The sequence below is a fragment of the Zophobas morio genome, unplaced genomic scaffold, assembly GCF_036711695.1.
Source record: "Zophobas morio isolate AGI-343-1 ecotype UQ-CSIRO unplaced genomic scaffold, CSIRO_AGI_Zmor_V1 ptg001124l, whole genome shotgun sequence".
Taxonomy (NCBI): domain Eukaryota; kingdom Metazoa; phylum Arthropoda; class Insecta; order Coleoptera; family Tenebrionidae; genus Zophobas; species Zophobas morio.
Window position 1 is genome coordinate 361 of NW_026973224.1, and position 22783 is coordinate 23143.

Sequence of the window (22783 nt, forward strand, 5' to 3'; positions counted from 1 at the left end):
TAAATAGAAGGAAAAGAAACGGGAAAACCGATAAAATTTACTAGGCAACCAACGAGTTACTATAAAGGTCGAGTGTTAATAAGGTGGTTTTGCTTGTCATTCAGTCCCCACTTTAACTCTTTTTCTGGGACACGGCCAATCTTAATTTTACAAAACTTTTTGGGCGGTAAACCCGATTTGGGGTGATAATAAGAGTCAGCTTTTTGTATGAATCACTAAAAGCGCGAAAAAAAGATATTAAAATTGGCGCGAAAAAGTTAAGAACTTTGATTGGGGGGGCTTTACTTGAGAACAGTAGGGGTTTTCCTGGCTATTAATTTTTTTGGTTAACGGCTGCTGTGGAGGTCCCCTTTGGCCTTGGCTGCAAGTGAGCAAGCAAGTGCTAACTCTAAAAACTATCAGGAATTTTCTTTGATTAACTTAAGCGTAGTACAAGTATTCAAAATTTAAGTATTTTTATTATTTTTATTAAAAAAGGTTACCACCCATATACCTTCATAATCGGGAAGTTAGGCTTTGTTTGAACCTCTTTACCCGTAGTATCAACCCTACAATACATAAGACTAAAAATTGAACTTTTTTTTATAAAATTTAATTAACTGAGGTTAAGGGATATAAATACAAACAGTTAATTTCAATCCAACACATACTAAACACCGTTACGTTTAACGGATTATTAGTGTTGATAATTAAAACACAACTCAAACCATTGTTTTTTTTAAAAAATTCTAAATATATCCTAAATTGACTGTCCTTGTTTAGTACTCCAGCAGTAAAGAAAATAAATTTTTTAGTATAAAGTTTATAATATTATAATAAACTACGTTTTCCATATGTATAAAGCGGCCTCAAAAAGGTTCTCAAAATCGTGCTTTATTTTAAGTAAAAGGCTAGTGAGTATGCTTGTGTGGATGACTTAAGTAGAAGTACGTACTTAAAAGGAACAAAACTTTTAAGGGGGTCCTAAAGACCTTCACGGAGTACAGGCTTTAAATATTAAAAAGGTTTAGACATTTCGAGTTCGAGTTTTGGGCAAAGCTCTCAATATACGAAAAACTTAATAAGAACTTTTTATCTCAAATACACTAGTCCCCGTCTAAAACTAATAGAAAAGAGCGTTATTAGGACCTTTAAAAAATAGTTTATAACTTTTTTATTTTTTCGAAAAAGCGCATCGAATGTTGCGGAAGAACTTCCGAGTTTATTATTATAAGTTGTATATTCTTCCAAGTCTATGTAGCCATCCCCATTCTTATCAACTTGATCTAGAATCCCTTCAACATAAGAAATCATATAGTCATCATCTCTTTTAGCTAAATCAGCTTTTTCCTCTAAGAGTAGTATCAGTTCGTTACCTAAAACAATTTCGGTCAGTGTCATTATATAATTTATAATAGAGACCTTTAAAAATATATTTAAGTTATTACAAGGAAATAATTTACGTAAGGACTCTTTAAAAAAGCTTCTTGTTTCTGCCCAAAAAAAAATAAAGAGGCATTTACCATCTAACTTTTTGTTTTCATCAAGGTCGTATAGAAAGAAGTAATGGAGCCCTAAATTCTGTTAAAAACCATAAACCGACCAATACTAATTAAAAAGTTGAATAATATGTCTAAGGAACTATGCAAGGTTTTCTTTTTATAAATATTACTTCACTAGAAAACTCCGTCGTGTCTTTGTGTTTTGACCAGGACTCTTGCCTAAGTATATTTTCTTGGTATTGTAAGTTTATGTTTAAACAAAAGGCAAAAAGTTCAAACCTTTATAACCAGCATAACAAGCAGTCAAGAAGCAAAATGTTAACGTGGCGAGAGAAAACATTGAAAAATTAATGCTAGTTTTCGTACCCTTGTAGTTGTTTAATAACCCCCAAGCCCAAAGGGTTTTTTTGTAGGGTAGCCAACATGGCAATGCTGGTCACGTCGGAGAGCTTCTTGGAGGAAATCAGTTGAACTTGGCACCGTCTGCAAGGGCATCTTCTTTTTAAAAAGTAAATTTAAGCAGTGTTAGGAATTGACACTTTAGTAAAAGATCTCCTAGCTTGAGGTTAAAATAATATGATAAAATAAGCTTTATATATCTTTATAACTGAAAATAAAGATGAAAGTAAAATGAGGAGGGGAGAATCGAAAATAAAGGAAGCTAAGATGCGGAAGCTAAGATGCTTTATTGTATATTTATTTGTAAAGTTGGAGTGCTATAGTCTAGAATATATGCACTTTATACTGCTTAAAAGGGTTGAATAATAGAACCCAGAAGGAAAAGTAATCTTTTATGGTTATATAGTATGAAGCGCACGTTAGTTGCAGTTCATTTATATAATTGTAGAATCATCATATTTTTAATTAGTTAATGAAATTACCATTTCTTTTTATTAATAAACTTCTAGTATTCAGTTTATGAGCATTATTTAATGTAAAAAGGTGCCTAAGTCTTCTACATTTGGTATTCCACAAAAAGTCGTAGGTTATTAATGTATTGAATATCTCGATGGAGTGAGCGCTTTGCATTGTATTCTATTAGTGCCATAATTTAATCATAGTTCAAGTGCAGAGGCAAGTTTCTATACCACATGGCGTCGATACGTTAAAAAAAATTGTAGTATTTATAGCTTTAAGTCATGTAGAATAGTAGATGCAAGTGAAAGTGACATATGTAGGTGTAGATTTTAACATGCATGTATAAAGAAGCAGCTTATTATTAGAAATTAATTCACTCTTTTTGCAAAGTAGGGGTTATAGAACTATTCCATAGTTATAAATTCTCTATTTTAAGTGAGCATCCCACTTGAACTTGTGATTAATAATAACTCCAGATTACTTAGACTGCAAATACCAAATAAAACCGTCTTCAAATAGTTCTATTTTGCTTACCGGGAAATGTTTATATTATATACGAGATCTATAGTGTCTTTTTCTTTATTGTTAATATTACTACTTAAGTTCGTTCTTTATTGAGAAAAAATTGTATTTACACAAGGGAAGATCAAGTTTTTTAATAGCTAACTACGAGTTGTAGATGAGGTAGTTAATTTATAGCGCCACAAGAATTGCTTGTCGATCTAGGCAATAAAGTACTTACTTCCGTGTGCCGGGGGGATGCTTGGTCGCAAAGCGTTAAAATAGATGCTTTCGTTGAACGATTCCTCTTCGTTACAAATAGCTTAGTTCTTAAAAGAATTAAATAGTCTTCGCCGCTGATCAGACCCTATCTCAAGTGCAGAAACATAGGTTTGCAGTGTTTTTAAAACTAGAGAACGAGATTTCAAGCAGGCATTGAGGGTCGTATATCCGTAAACTGTGACAAAAAAAAGTGGAGGTTTTTATAGGTCGGGGTATGGCCAAAATGTATAATGCAAATAAGATGGGATCTAGTAGTAAGCCTTGTAGAACTGCCAGTTCTTTAAAAGATGAGCTAGCTTTTCCCACTTTGACATAAATTTCCCTCGGTGCAGAAAAAACTGTAGAAGAAAAGGAGGTAACTTGGTATTTTAAGGATAGATAGGTTCGTTAACAGCCCAGCTTGCCATACCCTCTCAAATGCTTTTTTGATACCTAAAAATAGTGCACATGAAGACTTATTGTTATTAACCCTTTCGAGACGAGTTCAGAATAACGCAAAAGCTGCTGCGGAATAGAGTGACCCCTTGGCATCCAAACTGAAACACTGGTGTGCAACCAGTACTCTTTACAGTACGGTTGGCTTAATAAGTTGAAGAAAAACACATTAATTAAGGGATACACAAGACTGTTGCTCTTTTCCATCGTTCAGAAAATGTACAGGACTCATAAAATGATTAATAATGAGTAAATTGAGGTTGTTATAACTGTATCTGTAAGATGTTTAAGAATGTGGTTAATACACTATCAGGAACACACCTTTTTGGTACGCAGAAGGTTTATAATTAATCTTTTTTTCTTTTCAGTATGTTCGCAAGAAATATTTTGAAAATTGTTAATTCTAATAGCGCTATTTTCAATCGCAAGGTATTTTGTAATAAGGCGGTCTTGGCCTGCGCCTCGTTGCCACTCAGGAACAAGCGCAAATCACGTTAAATTCTGGGTTTAGACGGGAACGTCCAAGAACGCCGTTTTTTCCGTGCAAATGAAATTGTATAATTGGGCCTAATTACCGTGGTAAAAAATTTCCTTTCTTTTCCTGATCATAATTGACAAAAGCATAATTAAAATTGTTAGGCAGTCGCTTTAGTTCTTAATTTATAAAATTAAAGCAATATAATATCTCTTGCACCTCTTGCATGCAGTACAGTATACAGAATATTATCGTGACAGAGATAGAAGAAATCCTTCCTTATCTCTCAACGTTAACAATTCGGATTATACCGAATCGAACGTTTCTGCACGTGCTTATCAGGTGGCTAAACTTCTCTGTAGGGCATCTGGTTAATAGTTTTTCAACTTTTTTGTGCTGGTTCTATAAAAAACTTTTATAGTTTACGTAAAAAGGTTAGTATTCTACAGTTACAGAGTATCTTTAATTTTTTGTTAATATAACCTTTTTTACTTTATTGTAAACCAAGGATTGAATCAGCAAGTATGGGTTACTTTTCGAAACCAGAATACGCCTTAAAAAGGGCAAGAGGTAAAGTTAGTAATCTTATTTATGACTTATTTCTTCTTTTTAACTTTTTTTCGCTATGTAGTTAAGAATTTTAAGTCTTAGTGGCAGTTTTACAAATTTTATATTTAATAAATTTTTAATTACACTAGAGCTTATCGAAGTTGATAAAAAGTCATCCGCGCTTGAAGGCTTGTACGAGGTTATTACTAATAAACGTAATCGACAGTGGTCTCCTACTTTTGAAGAAATTATTTCACTTTTTTTGGATCTTTGTAAGTTTTAACTTTCTTTTTTTCTATATAATAATTTAATAAATTGTTCTTTATAAGGTACTGAAAAAAGGAAAACCAAAATTGCTAAAGATGGCCTACACCAATTTAAAAATGTTTGCCAACAGGCGAACTTGCAAAGTTTAGAGAAGATTATGATTTATTTTGTTAGTCAAGCTGAAGCCCGAACAGAACAAGCCAAACGCGACTTGGCGATTGCACTCGGATTGTCTGAGGTCGCTGTCCTGGAGACTGACAGTAAATTTTTTAATAAATTTTTGTTTTTTTTTAATTTTTTAGGATTATAAAAATAGATTTTTGTTTTAGTTTATTTATTTTATATTAATAATTCTAATTATGTTATTGTTTTAATTATTTGTTTCGTACTGTTGAATTCCTTTATTCTGTATTATTTTTTATTTATTATTTTCCTTTTTTAATTTTTTTTAATTCGTTCATGTTATCATTTAATATAATTATATATAGTATTCTATTATTTTTTATTATGTATGTCGTAAATCTTTATTATTATTTTTAATATATGCAATATTTTTGGCAAACTTTTGCAGATTTTTATTTGTTTATTATATAAATGTTATATATTTTCATTAGATAAAATAGTATTTTTTATGTTTTATTATAAATTAAATATTCTCATAAATTTATATTTATAGAATTTTTTATGTATAGTGAGCCTTTTAAAATCGGTATATTATTTCTTATTGTTATTATGTAAGTTTGTTCGAAATTAAGAAATTTTAATCAAAAATTATTAAATTATCTCCTTCTGACTAATTTTTAGTAAAGTTTATTCTTATATAGTTACTTAATTTTAATAGTTTCTGTAAGGGATAATATATATTTTTTTAGAAAAAATAGTTCTTGACAGCGTTAATAATTGATAAGTAACTTATATTATTCAGATTATTTAGTTTTATTACCTTTTTTTTACCATCTCAACTATATATTAAAAAGAAAGTTTCATAGTAAAGTTGGTAAAAATTTTTTTTATAAACTTATTTTAAAATTTAAAGTTTTTATTAAATTTTACTGTTTTGTAGTTTTCACATAAATTATATTAACTTTTTAAAATTATAGTTAATTATTATAATATTATAATACGTTTATTTATTATTTATATGAATTATATTTAATACTTAATTTATTAAATATAATAAAAAATTATTATTGAACTTGTAGTTTTTTATAAACTTTTTATTATTTATAAATTTAAATACATATTTTCTATTTGAAAGTTATTATTTATTTATTATATTTTACCGATTTATACTTGAAAGTCAATTATATTAGATTAATAATGGATTGTAGATGGTATTAAAATTTATGTAAAACTTATAAACTATAGAAGAAATTATAAGATCAGTTATTAATAATTTTTATTATCATTATTTATCAAATAGTATATTATTTTTACTTTAATAGTATTTTATTATAAAAAAAATTAATAGTAAATATTATTTTACTTTTATGTTAATTTTTTTAATAAATCAGTAAAGTATAAGTATTTATACTTACTTTTCATAATACTTTTTTTTTAAAATTAATTAGTTTACTTTTTTTTTGTGCTTATATTATTTTATATTAAATAATTTTATTACATTATTTTACTTTTCGAACTTTATTTTGATAAATTAATTTTACTTACAATATTTTTAATATTTTTTTTTAATTAAATTCTTCGCATTTTTTTATATATAAATTTTACAAATTTATTTTTACTATTATAATAATTATCATATTAATATATCTCCTATTTTTACTTTATATTTTATATTATTATAATAGTAATACTTGTTTTACTTTTTATTATTATTTATTATAATAATATAGTAAATTTTAATTAATTTTTATTATTATATAAATTTTTTTTCTTGATATTATGCTTTACTAATTTTTTAAATTGTAATAAGTTATAATATTTATTAAAAAAAATATTTATGGTAATAAATTTACCTTTTTATCAGCAATTTGTAATAATAAATTATTATATATTTTCCTGATGTAATTATAAATTTGCTTTTTACATGCAGATAATAAATTTTTACTTTTCATAATAAGTATTTATTTTACTTTTTATTAGTATATTTAAGTTATGATTTATTATATCTTTTATAATAAGTCTTATTATACTTATTTTTTTAATATTCATTCGTATTATATAATAATAAATTATTTATAAAAAATTCGTTTGTTATTAATTTTTATTGCTTTTTATTATTTTTTATTACAATATATTATACTGCGAATAATTTTTAATTATAAATTTATTATTACTTTTTAAATAATTAATTTTTCTTTACTTTTAGTAATAAATGCTATCATTTGCTTTTTTTGAATTTTTTCCTTTTTATCATTGTTATAATCTATTATTATTTATAAGTTATATTAGTATTATATATAATTTTATATTAATGAACAATATCTTATAGTTTCCCACTTTTTTAAATTTTTTAAAATAAATGTTATTATACTTGTTCAAAATTTTTCGATGTGTTTTATTATTATAATCTGGATTAGATTTTATTTTTACTTTTTATAATAAAATTAATATTAATATTTTTATTATTTATACAAATAAAATAAATTATTTTATAAATTTTAAAAAATAAGTATAAGTATTGTTTCTTAATTATAATTATTTTTTCTTTAGTTTATATGTACTATTTTTATTTATTTATTAGTTGTTGAAGATTTTGAAAATTATGAAACTCCAGAAAATTTAATATTGTCGACAGTAAGCGGAGAAAATGTGCAATCCAGAACTGAAGGTGTTTAGTTATTATTTATTATGATTTATACATAACTATTGTGATGCAGGCGAACTTTTAACTCCGTGGATTCGTTTTCTGTGGGAAGCTTATCGTACTGTACTGGAAATCTTGAGAGTTTTGCCCAAATTGGAGTTTCAAGTTGTGTTTGTTATTATTATTTATAGTAATAATAATCATTTATTAATAATAAAAGTACCAAGAAATGGCCCGTCGTGCTTTTTCCTTTTGCAAAACTTATAATCGAAAATCTGAGTACCGACGGTTGGCCGAGCTTCTTCGGAATCGAACGACTGGCCAGAAATTCGCCAATCCACAAGCGGCTATCAACTTGACTTCTCCAGAGTTTTGTTATTATTATCATTATTTGTTTACTGCTTATTCTTATAATTTAGAGCACTTCATATCAACATGGAAACCCGTTTTTTACAGTTGGATGTCGCTACTTCATTGGAGCTTTGGCAAGAAGGTTTTCGCTCATTGGAGGATATTAAGACCCTCATGGCGGCTTCAACTCGTCCTCCTCACGCTTCCTTATTGGCTCGTTATTATGAAAAACTTGCAATGATTCTTTGGCAGTCCAACAACTTTTTGGTTGTTATCATTCTTATCATCATTGAATTGTTATTATTAATATTATTTAATAGTTTCACGCTTACGCACTCCACAAGTTGTTTTGTCTTACTAAAGAACAGAAGAAAAATCTTTCAAATAAGGAATGCGAAGTTTTAGCAACTCGAGGCATTTTATTATTTTATTATTATTATTATTATTATTATTATTATTATTATTATTATTATTATTATTATATTATCATCATTATAGCTCTTCTTGCTGCGCTAATAGTCCCTCCTAGCTTGCCCAAAATGGATTATTTAGAAGTTGACGAAGAGCAAGAAAAGTGTGCTCGTCGCTTAACTTACTTACTCGGTGCTGTACTAATCAATTAGAATAGTTTGTTAAATAAAAAAAAAAGAAAACTTTTTTAAGAAACTACTTTGCAGGTCTTTCGACGACCTCCTCGAAGGAGCTCCTCTTAAAAGAACTCAATATTAAAGACACCATTCGACTAGCTGATTCTAGTCTGCAGCCCCTTTATAATTGGCTGGAACTCGATTTCCATCCGCTGGATTTGTGCCAGCGAGTTTCTAGTCTTTTTGATTCGATCCAAAATAACGAGCACTATCGCATGTGTTTATTTATGTTATTTTAGGCCGTTCTTTATAATTACTTTGGTGGTTATAAGGTACGCAGAACCTATGAAAAGAACGGCAGCCACTCGTGCTTTGCAACAATTGGCTAAAGTTTATGAGACCATTACCATTTCCAGTTTGCAAGAAGTTATTCCTTTTTGCTCTCAAAGTATGGAAGTTTTATTTTTTATGCTTGGTTATTTGGATAGACTTTTTAAGTAAATGATGGGTTAGTTTAGGTGGTGCGTATTATGTCTTTTTTTTAATTGGTTGTTTAAGGATGTATTTTTTTTATTAATCGCAGCTTATTATATAATTATGTTATGATTGGTAAATATATTATATGATATTATTTGATTGGCCATAGGAGAACTTCATGATATTATTCTTAAAAGCGTAAAAGAGCGAATCCTGCAAGCGCGAATTAATCATCGCACGCAAACTGTTTCCTTCGGAGCGGATTTGTTTTATTCTTCTGAAGTGGAGCCTCTTCACAAGCAAATTATGGTTTTCATAATAATAATAAACATTTATATGAAATTTTTTTACTTTCAGTACTAGTATTAAAATAAAACTCTATATAGCAATCTTCTACCATGCAAACTTTATTGACTCAACTTTGCCGGAAACTTTATGATGCGTGTCAAGTCATTGATCCCTCCATTGAAGCTTCAGTAAAAGCAAAGAAAATAGCGACGTTTACTTTTCAAAGCAATTATGTGGAAGGTTTGTCATAGTGCATTGTTATAGACGAATAAAATGCAAAAACTTCTTTTTTTGCTTTATTAGTTTGCTTGGTCGCTTATTTATTTTTTTGGTATAACACCGCTTATTAATATATTAAGAAAGGCAAATTGTTGTATTTTAATTATATTATAAAAAAAATTAAAAAGTATATTATTTTACCATTATAACTATTATCTTTATATTTTGTTAATTATTTTAAGACCTAATAAAGTAGTAATAATCAAACTATTTAGCTGGGATAGATCTTTTACTTTTCGTTATATTATTAATTTGATTGGTCATGTATTTATCATTTTGTTAGAATACATCTTAATATTATTCAGTTTATAAGTCGTTATATTATCTATTAGTTTTTCTACTATTTTTTTTAAATAAAACTTGAAACAATTATCTTTAGTTTGTTTTTATAACTTCTCACCTCGTCTCTCACTTTTATTTATTATCGCTATTATTTTAATTATGATTATAATATGTTTTACTATTTATTATCATTATATATATACTCATTTGCTGTTATTGCTATGTGCATTATTATATTAATATTTTTTCAATTGCTTTCTTTGTTTATTATTCAACTTACTAGTATCATAATGTATTATTATATTATTTATAATTATTATTTTTATAGTTGAAAGAGAAAAACTTCTCGCTAGAAAAAATGAAATTGAACTTCGACGTTCCCTTGTAGAAGCAGAATATAACCAGAGCGATCGAGTCATTATTATTATTACTATTATTATTATTATTACTATAACTATTATTATTAGTACTCTCAGCAGCTGAAAGAAAGGCAACTTGCTGAAGAACATCAGAAAGAACTACAACGAATATCAGAATTAAAAGCTCAAAAGGAAGAAGAAGGCGATAATTATTATAATTACTAATTATTATTGTTATTATCATTATTATTAGAACGTCTAAAACTTTTGGAAAAACTTGAACTTGAAAGAATCTTAAAAGTTCAAGAGGAACAGAAGAAACTCGAAAAACTTACAAAAGAACACGAACTTAAAATAAGTCGAGCGGAAAGACGTTTAGATCATTTTGAAAGGCTTCATCATTAATTTATCACTATAAATATTATCTATATTTTTAAACACATCCAATGGCACGTGTGTTATTAAAGAGGTTCATTGATTGGGCAGTGCCTTTTTTCGTGTGTCACAGTATAAAGTGGAAAGACATGCTATTTAATCAGCTTTTTTTTTTAGCGTTATTTGTTTATCTTTTTTCATTTGGTTCTCTGTAATTGCTACCACAGTTTTATAAACTGACGGTAATAATTATTGTTTAAGGTAATTATTTTTTTTTAAGGTTTCTTTAAAAGCGCACTCCGCTTTTTGCCGGGTGTCTGCTTTCAGTTCTCATTGGTTTGTTTATGCATTGCCTTTTTTTTAGTGAATTTTTCAAATTGTCATTAAATTAACGTTATAACCGCGTGACCCTTAAAATTTAATGTTTTTATATTTATTATTATTTATGGATATTTATATTCCATTATTTTTTATAGGGCTAAACGTTTAATAATGATCCCCAAAATGATCGCGGAAAGAACGAAAAAAGTTACTGAAGATAAAAAATACTTAAAGGAGCAGTTTTTATTGAGAGTGGAAAGAGAACGTTTGCAGCACGAAAAAGTTTTTGTTCTATTATAATTAATTTTCTTTTATTTTTGAAGTTTTAATTATTCATTATTTTTTATATTTTTATTTTTATTTATCAATTTTGTGGCTCGAAAATTTATTATTTTGTATTTAATATTTCTATATTTAATTTATTAATTATTTTTAGAAAGTTTTATATATTTATAAAATATTTAATATATTCTATTTTATTTATTTTGCTGCGCGAAAAAGTTCTTATTATTTTTTATTGTATATTTAATCATTTTTTTCAATTGCCGTCATTATGTACTATATTTATTATATTTCTGTTATTATTTAGTTTATACTATTTTCTCTTATTTTGGTCTATTATTTTACTGTTTATTATGATTATATATTATTATTTAATATATTAAAAGTTTTTATTTATATTAACTTTTTTTTTAATATTATTTATATCATTTTTCATATATATATATATATATAATTTTTAATAATACATTTTTATTGCTTTTGTGTTTATCCATAATATTATAATAATAATTTGAATTTGTATTATATATATTATAACTGTAAAAGTTTTTTTTATTATTTAATATTTTATGTACTTCATTTTTTATTTATTTTTTTAATTAATTTTATTATTAAAGTTTTTCTTAATTAATATTTATCTTTTATAATCTCAATGTTTTTTTTTACTATTATTTCTCCTTAATATTATCAGAATTTTTTATATAATTTTATGTATTTGTTATATTTTAAGGGTTTTTTTATTATTGGTATATACCATGATATTGTCAGGCTCTTCTTATTAAAGCGAATATTACTAAAATGCTTGAAGCTAAAGACCAAATTTTGAACAGTAGAAAAGTGAAAGAGGAACAACTTTACTTAGAAAAGTTACAGCAGAACTTTAAACCTCGCATTCAGAAAGTCCTACTAGAAAAACGCGTTTGTTTATATTATTATTAATAATAATTTTATTTGAATGTTAAAACTTAATACTATTATATTCTATATTTATTTTTACTCATGTTTATTTTCTAAAACTCATTACCTTTAATGTCTTGTTAATAAAAACTTTATTAATATTATTAATGAAAAAACTACTATTTTTATATTCAAAGGAACAACGACTGCAACAGAAGCGAGAAGAAGAAGAGCGTTTAGCCGCTCAAAAGCGGAAAGAAAAAGAAGAAAAAGAAGCAAGAAAGAAGCGCGAAGAGGCACTTGAAAAAGAGCGCCAAGCTAGAGAAGCAAAAGCCCGCCTGGAAGAAGAACAAAAACGATTGGAGGAAGAAGCTAAAGCACGTGAGCAAAGCGCTAACGAGGGAAAATGGGAAACCGCCGGGCCCCGTGTCAGTCTATATCTTTATTCTAATTATTGTAATATTTTTTTTGTTTTTATCACCTTATTTACTTTTATTATAAATTATAATTATTACGTATTATTTTGTTGTGTTATGAGCTTCTATTTATTAGTTTTATATTTATTTTAGCGTTTGCCTTTTTTTTACGATTCTATATAGCTCATTCTTATTGATCTTTATTATTTTTCATACTTTTTATTGATTGAATTTTTTTATAGGGACGTACTAATCCGCCCTCTCGAGAAGTGGAGCAATCACATGATAATGTTAAAGAAAACAGAAGATGTAATCATTATTATTATTAAGTTTTAATATAATTTATTATTTGAAATATAAATTGATAATATAAATATTATTTATTATAAAAAATAAAAAAAGGGGAGTGTACTAAAAGTCAAAAGAAGTAAATATAAAAATAATTCTCTATAAAAATTAATGATAGAAAATATAATAAAACAATAGGAAGTAAATAGAAATATTTAAAAGAAAAATAAATTGTATATATAAAGAAAATGATGGAAAATAAAATATTATGAATATCTTATTATTATAGTATAATTGAATGATAATCTTTATAAAAGAAGTTAACAAAAGCGTTGTATATAAATAAAGTAAAATAAAATCTTCAAATTTATACTTAAAAAAAAATAAAAAAAAATAAATTAGTAATAATAAACATATAATCGTTGAGAATATTAAATATTTTAGATATAATGGATATAAAAATTTTGGAGTAAAAATAAAAAAAAAAATTTATATAAATTTGTAATGTAATAAAGTGTAAATCAATATAAAGTAATAAATATGATGTGCATGTTAAAATCTTAATGATGATAATTTTCTTATCAATTTTAAAAATTTATATAATAACAATTAGAAGAATAAGAAAATGTATATAAAAACAAAAATTCAGAAACTTCTATATTAAAATATATAACTTACCATTATTATTATCATAATATTATTAAATGCTTGAAATAAATATAATATTAAAAACTAATAAACTGCTAGAATAAATCACTAATATTTATTTAAAACTAAAATATAATTAAATATATTTAATTTTATGTTTAATTTTATTATTATTATTTTTCATAAAATTTGTATGAAAATTAACCTTGAAAACCTAATATATTTATAATGAATTAAAAACGTAAACTATAATAATATGATAAATGGAACTAATTATTACATTAATAATAATTAAGCTAAATAAATATTCTTTAATTAAAAAAAAATTAATTCAGACACATTAAAAAAATATTATAACGAATGAAAAATTTAAAGTAATAGAAATACCAATTATATATTTATATATTTATAATTATTAAAGTTAAATATTATTAACACGAATATTTTTGTTTATTATTATAATAAAAATATAATAAAATATAAAGCAAAGTAAAGTATATAATTGAATAATAAAAGTTATAGAAACTAATAATAGTGTTTATTTTCTTTTAATGTTATAATAGTAAAAATATTTATAATGAATTCTTAATGAGTATAAAAAACTTTAATTTTTTTCACTTTTTTTTTAAACATTTTTAAGAACGAAAGAAAAACTCAAGGTTTATTTTAAATATTTTATATTTTTAATTATTATAATACTTTTTACTATTATGAATCATCAGTTGTATTCAACACACAGGCGTCATCCTGATTATTACATGTTATTTTTGATTTGCATTGCCTCATATTCCTTTTTTTATGTATCCTATAAGTGAAAAGTTATGGTTTCGGATTTCCTGAGCGAAAGCAAAAAAGCTGTGAGCCTTCTTCCAATGGTTTCCTGATTTTTATACATTTTTCATATTTTCCAGGATTTATGAACTGATTATTTTTTTTATTTTGTCCTTGGTAAAAAAGTCCAATAAGAATTTTTTTTCTTATTGCCTGTCTTAACCAGTTTATATATAGTTGTTTGGTTATCATTATACTTTGGGGGTTTAAGAATTGTTGTGTAGCCTAAATGAACTTTTACTAATCTATTTCAAGCTACCTATTAAAAGCATGTGCTTTCGATATTATAATACTTAAAGTACCAAACATACTATTTGTTTAGCTAATTTGTATGTATTTAGCCTCTTTTAGGAATTCACAACGACTTTTACTCCAATAAAACATTTTTTATACATAAACTGTTATAGAAGCAGATTAAAATTTTATATAATCCATTAATTATTATAGCTGCTTCTCCCCAAGACCAACAACCACGTTTGCGATCCGCTTATGAGATGCAACGGAGCCGTTATGGTTTAGACGAGAAAAAAAAAGATTTATTGTGGGATACTAAGTACGAAATAATATATTTTTATATACTTATTATAATGGTTAATGAAACTATTCAAGAAAATCTAATTTTGGGGCTCAAAAAAAAGAAGAGATTCCTTGGAAAAGGAAAGAATAGGTTATTATCGTTATCATATTATAAAGCTTGTTTACACTTTTCTTTATGAACACATAGAAAAATCTGTGTTGAATACTCCTATGAACTTCTTAGCTTATATAAAAATCTAGTATAGATAAAAATATATAAATAAACATCATTTATTTTGATCTGTTTAAGTTTTATCAAATATTTATATTATCTAAGCTTTATAAATACTATTTACTTAGTAACCCTCCCGTAGACTACTGCATATCTTTAAATACCCTCTAGACCAACGCCAAGCTACAACAGTAATGGCGCAGATAGTTACAAAGTCTGTTAAAGATATTATATGGACAACACGTGATTGCAATATTTCTACCTCTTTAAAGTTGAGCAATCAATGTATTACTGGGTATTAGTGGACCTCGCAACTGCTTATATAATACCTTTGTCGATGAATTTAGGAAGAGTAGTAATCCCATAAAGAAGTATAGGATGTGATTAACAGGTCAAGCACGTACTAGCCATTATACCAGTGTTGAGAGATGTTGTCATAGCTCAGTGGTTAAGAGGCCTTGACTCTCACACTCGAGGCCGCGGATTTTCGGTCTTTCATGGTTGCATATAAATTCTAATAAATATATTCACCTTGTTTTTCATGAAATCTACTCTTGCTATGAGGTATAGCGCCCGCAGTGATGCTTGTCACTTTGTATAGCATGTACTCTATATTATACTTCTTTGTCAGTTATTATCCATAATCACTTGAGATAATTTACCTCAACCACTAATGGGTGTCCATAGCATGTCGCGGCCATGATGTATTAAGTCGAATTTTTTTTAGTTCGGAGATAAACAGACACAGTTTTCATTATGTTGATTTTTTAACTTCAATTTTTCGTTCCACTTAGACCTTATTGACTAAACTAATCAAATGAGCGCAAAGTAATTGTGAATGCAAAGAATATAATAAAGCCAACCATGGAGAAGGGGAGCGCAAACACTACAAATAGCCTTTGTTAAGGAAAAAGCCACATATATATTTAGAAAAAGATAAAACTATTTACCTTTATCTAGGGTTACTAACATATCTGTTAATTAAATATTTTTTGGCTAAATTGTTTGCAGCCAAACGGTTTAAAGTTATGCTTAAAAAAAAAATTAGTTAATAATGACATTTGGTATATATTTAATTAATTTTTTTTGTGGTCGGTAAGAAGTTGGTAAAAAGAAAATAAAAAGCAAAAAGAAGCTAGAAATGAAAAAATCTTCTGCCACTTAATACTAATGACCTTCTATATATACTTAAAAAAAATTACAAATATACCGGCAAATTTTTTTAAGTTCAAGTAACCACTAAGTCGTCCTTATGTTGCAACTAGTATTTTAAACATTAAAATATTATTGATAAATGATGGAATAAAAATATGGTAATTTTCTTATTTTCTTATTAGTGTGTTGTTTGATTATGTCTGTCTAAGTTGTTTGTGCGTATGTTTGTGTATAATACATTTGGTAGCTTCATTAGCATATGTAGTATTTGTAGTGTCTATTATGTTTGTCCCTAAAGTCATACTGCTAAAGAGGTATCACATTAATTGAAGAACAAATTATTGTAGCCTAAGCAATATAATTTTTACAAATTTTTACCGAGAAACCACAATAAACAGATGGGACGGTAATTACTAAATACCTATATCTTGGAGGAGTACATTTAGGAAGTACTACTACCTCCTCAGATTCCCACTTATCTGGGTAGGTCTAAGAGTGAGAGAAGAGCTTTCTTCGATATGCCATCCCAACTAGCTGCTTTCCTGGTGTTAGGAATTCATATGGTGCCCTCTACTCCTTCACATGTGAGTGAACTCAGGGTTTGTTATCCTCTTTTCTTAATGGCTCGTGGACAAACTATAATCTTTTGCATTTTGTTTCCCTGCTAGTACCGGTAACCACATACTTTGTTAAACGCAGTTACTTATTCTTTTCTTTATTTACAGTAGTCGTATGACATTTAAGCCATAAAGATAACAATTAATCCTTGTCTCTTTATAAATTTAAAAGATATCCAACAGGTAACAGTGTTAAATTTATTTTCCCAAATAGAGTTATAAAAGTCTGCTGCGGTTTTAAGAAAACTTCAATGTAGATGTATGTGTCTCATTTGAGGGTCAAATGGCGATTCTCCATCACTCTCATTTAATAAAAAGACAACAAATGGAATACCTACAGTCTATCAACGACATACCATCAGACTATCTCTCACGCTAACAGCTAGGATGCCTAGAAGTACCAGAATTACGTATGACCATAACTGTAAAGCCAGCACGTTTTCCCATAATTCTATAAAAACTTAAAAGATTGGACCTTTCACAGATCTCAAATGACTCACCTGTTTTCCCATTTATTTAAAGCAAGTCTTTCGACCCGAGCGGGCTTAAAGCGGTTAAAACAGTTTCTCTCCCAGGTATTACAAGCTGACCCTAATATATGTTCTCAAGAGCATGACAATCATATTCACCTCTTCTTTTTCTTTTTCTAATTCCTCATTCCTAGGAAGTTCAGATATAGATAAAGGTTGAAAAGCTAATTCAAGCAACCTGTAATATTTTATTACCTACATGAATTGTTGAATGGTTACGAAGCACTAAAAGTAGTCAGTTATAGCCTAAGTTGCTAGCCATGGACTGTTCTTTCATCACTATTAGTCCCCTCTCTATGAAAATAAGTTTCCCATCTCTTACTTAGTTGTATTCAGAGTCAGGTAAAATATTATTAACTTATAATCAAGGGAAGTGGTTGGTTAATTCACCTAAGCTATAATAAAATAAAATAAAATAGATAGTTGCTCTATCATATACCTCTTAATACTCAGAGCCATGCTATAATGCCACCATTTATGAGGAGTAGCCGCTAACTAAGTATACTAGTAGCCAGGTTACCCAACTCACAAAGTCAAGACATGCAATCTAGTAAGATACTAAAAGAAAGATTTATATAACCAACATTTTACAACTGGTGCATTAATACCGAGGTAAAGTACCAATACTGTTATTTACGTACCAGTCCTCAGATCAGCCATCAAAAACACTGCAACCATAAAGACATCCGAGTCATTATATAATCTACCGTAGCTTTTAACGCATCGTATTGGCCTCTGTGATAATGGAGTACTTAATCCGACTTAGCCAGGCTATTAATCGGTCATAATTTAGAGTTAGGTAGGTCCACAGGCTAGTATACATCAGCGGTGTAGGGTGGTCCTATAAACAGTAGTTATATACATGTTTCGTGCATTGGCATGAGCTAAAGCCTTGGGAGCCTTCGTTGAGTCGAGTATATTCTTAAAATTGGCTAGAGTAAAAAGTCATTGCCTTTTGTCTCTAGGCTGGCATCGTACAGTGGCTGAATCCCCATGTATAGTAGAAAATTAATATCCTCCGCCTAGTAGGTAGGTTACTAAACTTTACGTAAACGGCTCGTGGCAGAGTAGTAGATAGCTCAACTAATATGCCAAACCTTTGAAAATGTGATTAATTTCAAAGATTTCTTTATCCTCAATCCAATCTGAGTACCAGTCTAAGACCTTACGAAATCTAATTAATTATAATTAACTTAGTTTCTGCTCGAGTTTCTTCTATAGCCCTAGCTAAGGATGTTAAAAATAATGACACCTATTCCCCTTATGCTCTACGGTATGAAAGGAATTAGATGGCTTTCTTAAACTGTTACGTATTTAAATCTTTACGCTGTCAAATTCCAGTGGAAATGGTCTTTCTATATAAAGATTGAGATTACCGAATTCCTCTGGGTACACTAGGGTACATTAAAGCTACAGGCAAAACTGTAGGTAGTCGTTATAACCCTGGTGGACTAGAATTCAATATAAAACTTTCTTAACGCCTTCTGAGGGAAAACTTTTAATAAAGGAATCCTGCCTACCTTTCAAGTCTCAGTACAACTACGGATCAACCTCTTTGCCTTTAGTTTTCAATCTCAGCTTAGCAATGGAGCTTGATTTAACTGTTAATAAGGGTGCGAAAGTAGATTATAACTAGCTAGAATGTATTACACTGCGTGAGCTCATATGATAAAAAACTATAGTAAATGATAGAGCAGCCTCTCCTATTACGTTCGTATCAGAAAGGAAGATTGTCTCCAATTGTGAATCAAAAGAAGTCTTAGGTAAATTCACCTAATATTATAGAAGAATTTTCCTTTTTTTGAAAGCAAGTCTTTCGTTTTAAATGGCAGTATAATTCTAACTAGAAGAGCATCTCTTTAACACGACTAAGGCAATAAATTTAGGGGGTCCTTTCTCTCACGAATTAGAGCCATTAAGGAAACATTATTTTGACGTAGGCTTAGAAACAAAATTCTCTGTAAAAGGGTCTTTGGCTTTCGTTTTTCTAACATTAATAGGTGCTATAGAAACTTTGTAGCTAAAGATAATAAGAGAAGCCTTCTATCTTTCCGAAAAAGCTGATACTTTGGCTCCAGTAAAAATACATTGTTTCTATTTTTTAATTTATTTTATTAGAGCTTAGGACTACTTCGTTTGACTAAAATTTGTAATTATTTTACCTGTCTCTGAATTCAACTTAGTAATGCTCAAGGAGCTACCAGTGAGTGTTCAGCCAACGCCGAGAAGCCTTTGAGCTTAACTTTAAGCCATGATATATATATATATATATACATAGCCAAAATAGCTGTGATCGCAGCGGCCGGGCACAGACAAGTATTTAAAATACTGAGAAAAATTAGTAAGGTAAAGTACTGCCAGTACTGGCTAGAGCATTAAGGCGCGTGTAAAGAAGTATCTTATTCATGTATTTTGGAGAGCCTTAATTCTCCAAATGACCTTCAATTAGTCCAAAAAGTTATTATGTAATGGTTAAAGAAGCTTGTAAACTAAACAGCAGCGCCAGCAAGGAAGTTAATGCATATGCACTTCGCACTGTATGTACTACGGTAGAGTGTCTAATGGTTCTAATCATTTACTGAAGAGTGCTTCTGTTCACTGCGAGGAGAGAAATTAGTGTGGAATTAATCTATGAAAGGAGAATTTTTCGAGTCACTGAGTAAAGAAATTATTTTTTTGGATAATTATTCTAGTAATTGAGTGGAGAATCACCCTTTCAAAGAATGTATTGACTTTTGACTTTTCGAAGACTCCAAAAAGATTTAAACCCCAGCGCAATGCACGAAACATGCATAATGCTACATTTATAGAACCTATTTACATCGTAAAGGTATAACGGTAGTTCCAACCAGCATATCTAAAAGGTCACAAAAAACGGTCGCCTAACGGCAGACTTAAACACAATAGCAGCCTTATCACTACTTCTTAAATGACTAAATTAAAGTGAAACTGTAACCGGTAAATTCAGTCTTACAGACCAGAAGTAAGAAACACTAATAGTATATATATATATATATAACCGGCCCCACACAGGTTAAAAAAGAGAAAATTTAAAAGTTTCATCAGGAATTTTTTCAGAATTTAAGGCTAGTAAGATTATTTTACAGAACTCGAATTGAACCCCTTATAATTGCAAGCAATGTTGAATAAATAAAGTTTAAAACAACTAACATCGTATTTCCATATAACCGTGCCATGCGTCAAGAGGTTCCTCACCTGGTTGTAACCAACTGACGCTCTGCCGATAATCAGTCCCAACATAGTAAGGAAGATTACGCACAGGTCAAAAGAATAAAACGCAAGGTTCCCAGAGCCAGGGATACAGCCGATACCTGGCTCAAACTTTCATCACGGCGATCTAGGCTAATTTCGGCCAAGTACTATTATATACCTAAGTACCATTTTACATCACACCAGCAAGAGCAGAGCAGAGAGTAGCTAATTATTTAGTTTATAACATTCTTTTCCATAGCTAGCATGCCAAAGTTTCCATTTTTTAACCATTTAACCACCTTCAAGTTTGACGGTCACGGGATAAGAAGGCACTGGCTTTATGCAGTAGAAGTTAGCAGTTGTTATTTTGAAATTTAGCATGCTGTTTTGGTAATGATAGGTAATTTTACTGTCTTAAGTACATATTTGTAGCTTTTATGGAATTTTCCTAATTCTGTTGATCTTTTGGACCTTATTTATAAGCCCTTCTAAAGCCAAGTAAAAAATTTCTACCTGAGCACTGCTCTTTGGAATAAAAATTAACCTGCTTAACTCAACTTACTTTGGTAGATACTTATAAAAGGTTAGATTAAAATCAAAATACTAACATTAATGGAAGCTACCTTTACAGGTAGAACTGCAAAATTATTGATAGCACTATGCAGATTTGATGACGCATTCGACCGTGACTATTGACTGTTTAAATTGGAATTGTAAATTCCAATGATCGCAGACTAGGCTAACTTGATGAATGAGGCGTAACAACACTATTGTTATTGATTCTAAACGGTGATAAACTAGTTAACCTGGTATTATTATATATATTTCTTCTATGCTGTGCTAGACATGTGCGCACTCCTGCCTTTCGATGGTGACAACAGATTAGAGTTTTATAAAGAAGTTAAAAGACGCAATACTGCCAGCCACTGTCCAGCGTATAAACTTAATAACAGTTCTTAATGCTTTAGCTACATTAGAATCAATTAAACATTACCACAAAACCATATGACTAATCGCTAGTATAAGCGGGACAAGTTCTGTCTGTATACCTAATTCATCAGCTATCATAAAATTTTAAAGGTGTTAAAGAGAGCAGCCTTTAAATTTTTTTAATTAAGAGAATTATTAAACCAAAAAAATTTGAAAAAAATTGTATTTACGAAGACAGCTTTTTCAAAGTTGGCCAACTTTAAAGAAGGCAATTCAGATGGGTTATCATAAAGCAGAAAACTTTTTGTAATAATTTCAGTTATTTACTAAATTATGCTGTAATTCTGGGAGCCTACGAATTTGAAGATCTACCTGAATTTTAGCTATTAGATCTGAAGCTATGTCCCTAAATAAAATTTCAAGTCTAAAAAGGTCGAAGTAAATAAAACGTGGATTAAAGGTTTCAGAATTGACTTCTCGTCTAGTTGCCACCACTTTTCTTATTTAGGTTGCCTAGACCTTTTTTTGTTAGCAAAAAGAAATTTTTACTTTTCGAACAGGAATTCAGATTTTTATTTCTAGTTTTGAAGAATTTAAAATTATCAATTGAAAAAGTAATGAACCTTTTCACACTTTAACAATGGTAAAATTTAGTATTGCTGTAGAACGAAAAAGATTAATGGAAGAGTCTACGAAAATGTTTAACTGAATTTGCAAATGTATTAAAGAATAAGGGTATATTTTTTTACAAAGTTTTAATAAAGAATTTTTCTCCTATGTAAATAAATATGACCTGACGAAAAATACTAATAGGTACATTAATTTAGAAAGCTTCAAAAACCATAAAATCGAAGACTCAATAGGACAATATGGTGAAAAAGACGAGGTTATTTTTATAGACAACAGCTCTTTTCCTTCCACCAATATATGCCTTGACTACAGTTTATATTCTTGTCAACGCGCTAGTAAATATAGTATAAAAAAGGTCTCTGTACTTCGAAATGGCATACGCTTTTCAAATTGCTTTTACAATATAATCAAGCTATAGCAAAGTTATAACACTTTTTGAGCAATTTAGAAAGTATTCCTTCCCTAGTTACTCCGTGAGTCTGCTTCTCAACGATTATTACGATCAAAGCCGTTAACCGAGCATTAATAGGTGTGAAGTAGAAAGGCAAAAGATAGAAGGTTTACTGCACATTTTAAACGCGATAGAACCTTTTTACGGAGACAGAGTATAATCCGCGCTTGGCAAGGCAAGCTATAGTTTGTTTTGAATTTTTCAAGAAAACTA

At 28.5% G+C, this 22783-nt stretch overlaps 1 protein-coding gene and 2 long non-coding RNA genes across 3 annotated transcripts; 2 read left to right on the top strand and 1 right to left on the bottom strand.

Annotated features, from left to right (window-relative positions):
* Window positions 1-1189: 1189 nt before the first annotated feature.
* LOC135122339 (uncharacterized) lies at window positions 1190-1817 on the bottom strand. The gene is made up of 4 exons (XR_010279341.1): window positions 1761-1817; window positions 1652-1713; window positions 1503-1560; window positions 1190-1355 (listed from the first exon to the last, which is right to left on the bottom strand). It is a non-coding gene; the product is annotated as an uncharacterized LOC135122339 (long non-coding RNA).
* Window positions 1818-7557: 5740 nt separating this feature from the next.
* LOC135122340 (uncharacterized) lies at window positions 7558-8351 on the top strand. The gene is made up of 5 exons (XR_010279342.1): window positions 7558-7639; window positions 7689-7780; window positions 7836-7984; window positions 8035-8233; window positions 8287-8351. It is a non-coding gene; the product is annotated as an uncharacterized LOC135122340 (long non-coding RNA).
* A 123-nt stretch (window positions 8352-8474) lies between these two features.
* Window positions 8475-15112, top strand: LOC135122342 (eukaryotic translation initiation factor 3 subunit A-like). The gene is made up of 16 exons (XM_064046538.1): window positions 8475-8569; window positions 8644-8830; window positions 8886-9001; window positions 9200-9339; window positions 9417-9558; window positions 10208-10293; window positions 10347-10440; window positions 10492-10630; window positions 11090-11216; window positions 11985-12134; window positions 12311-12541; window positions 12772-12838; window positions 14278-14340; window positions 14744-14849; window positions 14906-14963; window positions 15021-15112. Exons 1-15 carry the CDS (start codon window positions 8506-8508, stop codon window positions 14961-14963), a joined length of 1770 nt encoding a protein of 589 aa, XP_063902608.1. The 5' UTR covers window positions 8475-8505; the 3' UTR covers window positions 15021-15112.
* Window positions 15113-22783: the final 7671 nt, after the last annotated feature.

Bases quoted from the DNA above. Each gene is read 5' to 3' on its own strand.
- LOC135122342 (XM_064046538.1), top strand. From the start codon at position 8,506: ATGGATTATTTAGAAGTTGACGAAGAGCAAGAAAAGTGTGCTCGTCGC. The intron at 9,559-10,207 runs GTTTGTCATAGT...TTATTTTTATAG, and splicing joins TCAAAGCAATTATGTGGAAG to TTGAAAGAGAAAAACTTCTC. The intron at 12,135-12,310 runs GTTTGTTTATAT...TTATATTCAAAG, and splicing joins AAGTCCTACTAGAAAAACGC to GAACAACGACTGCAACAGAA.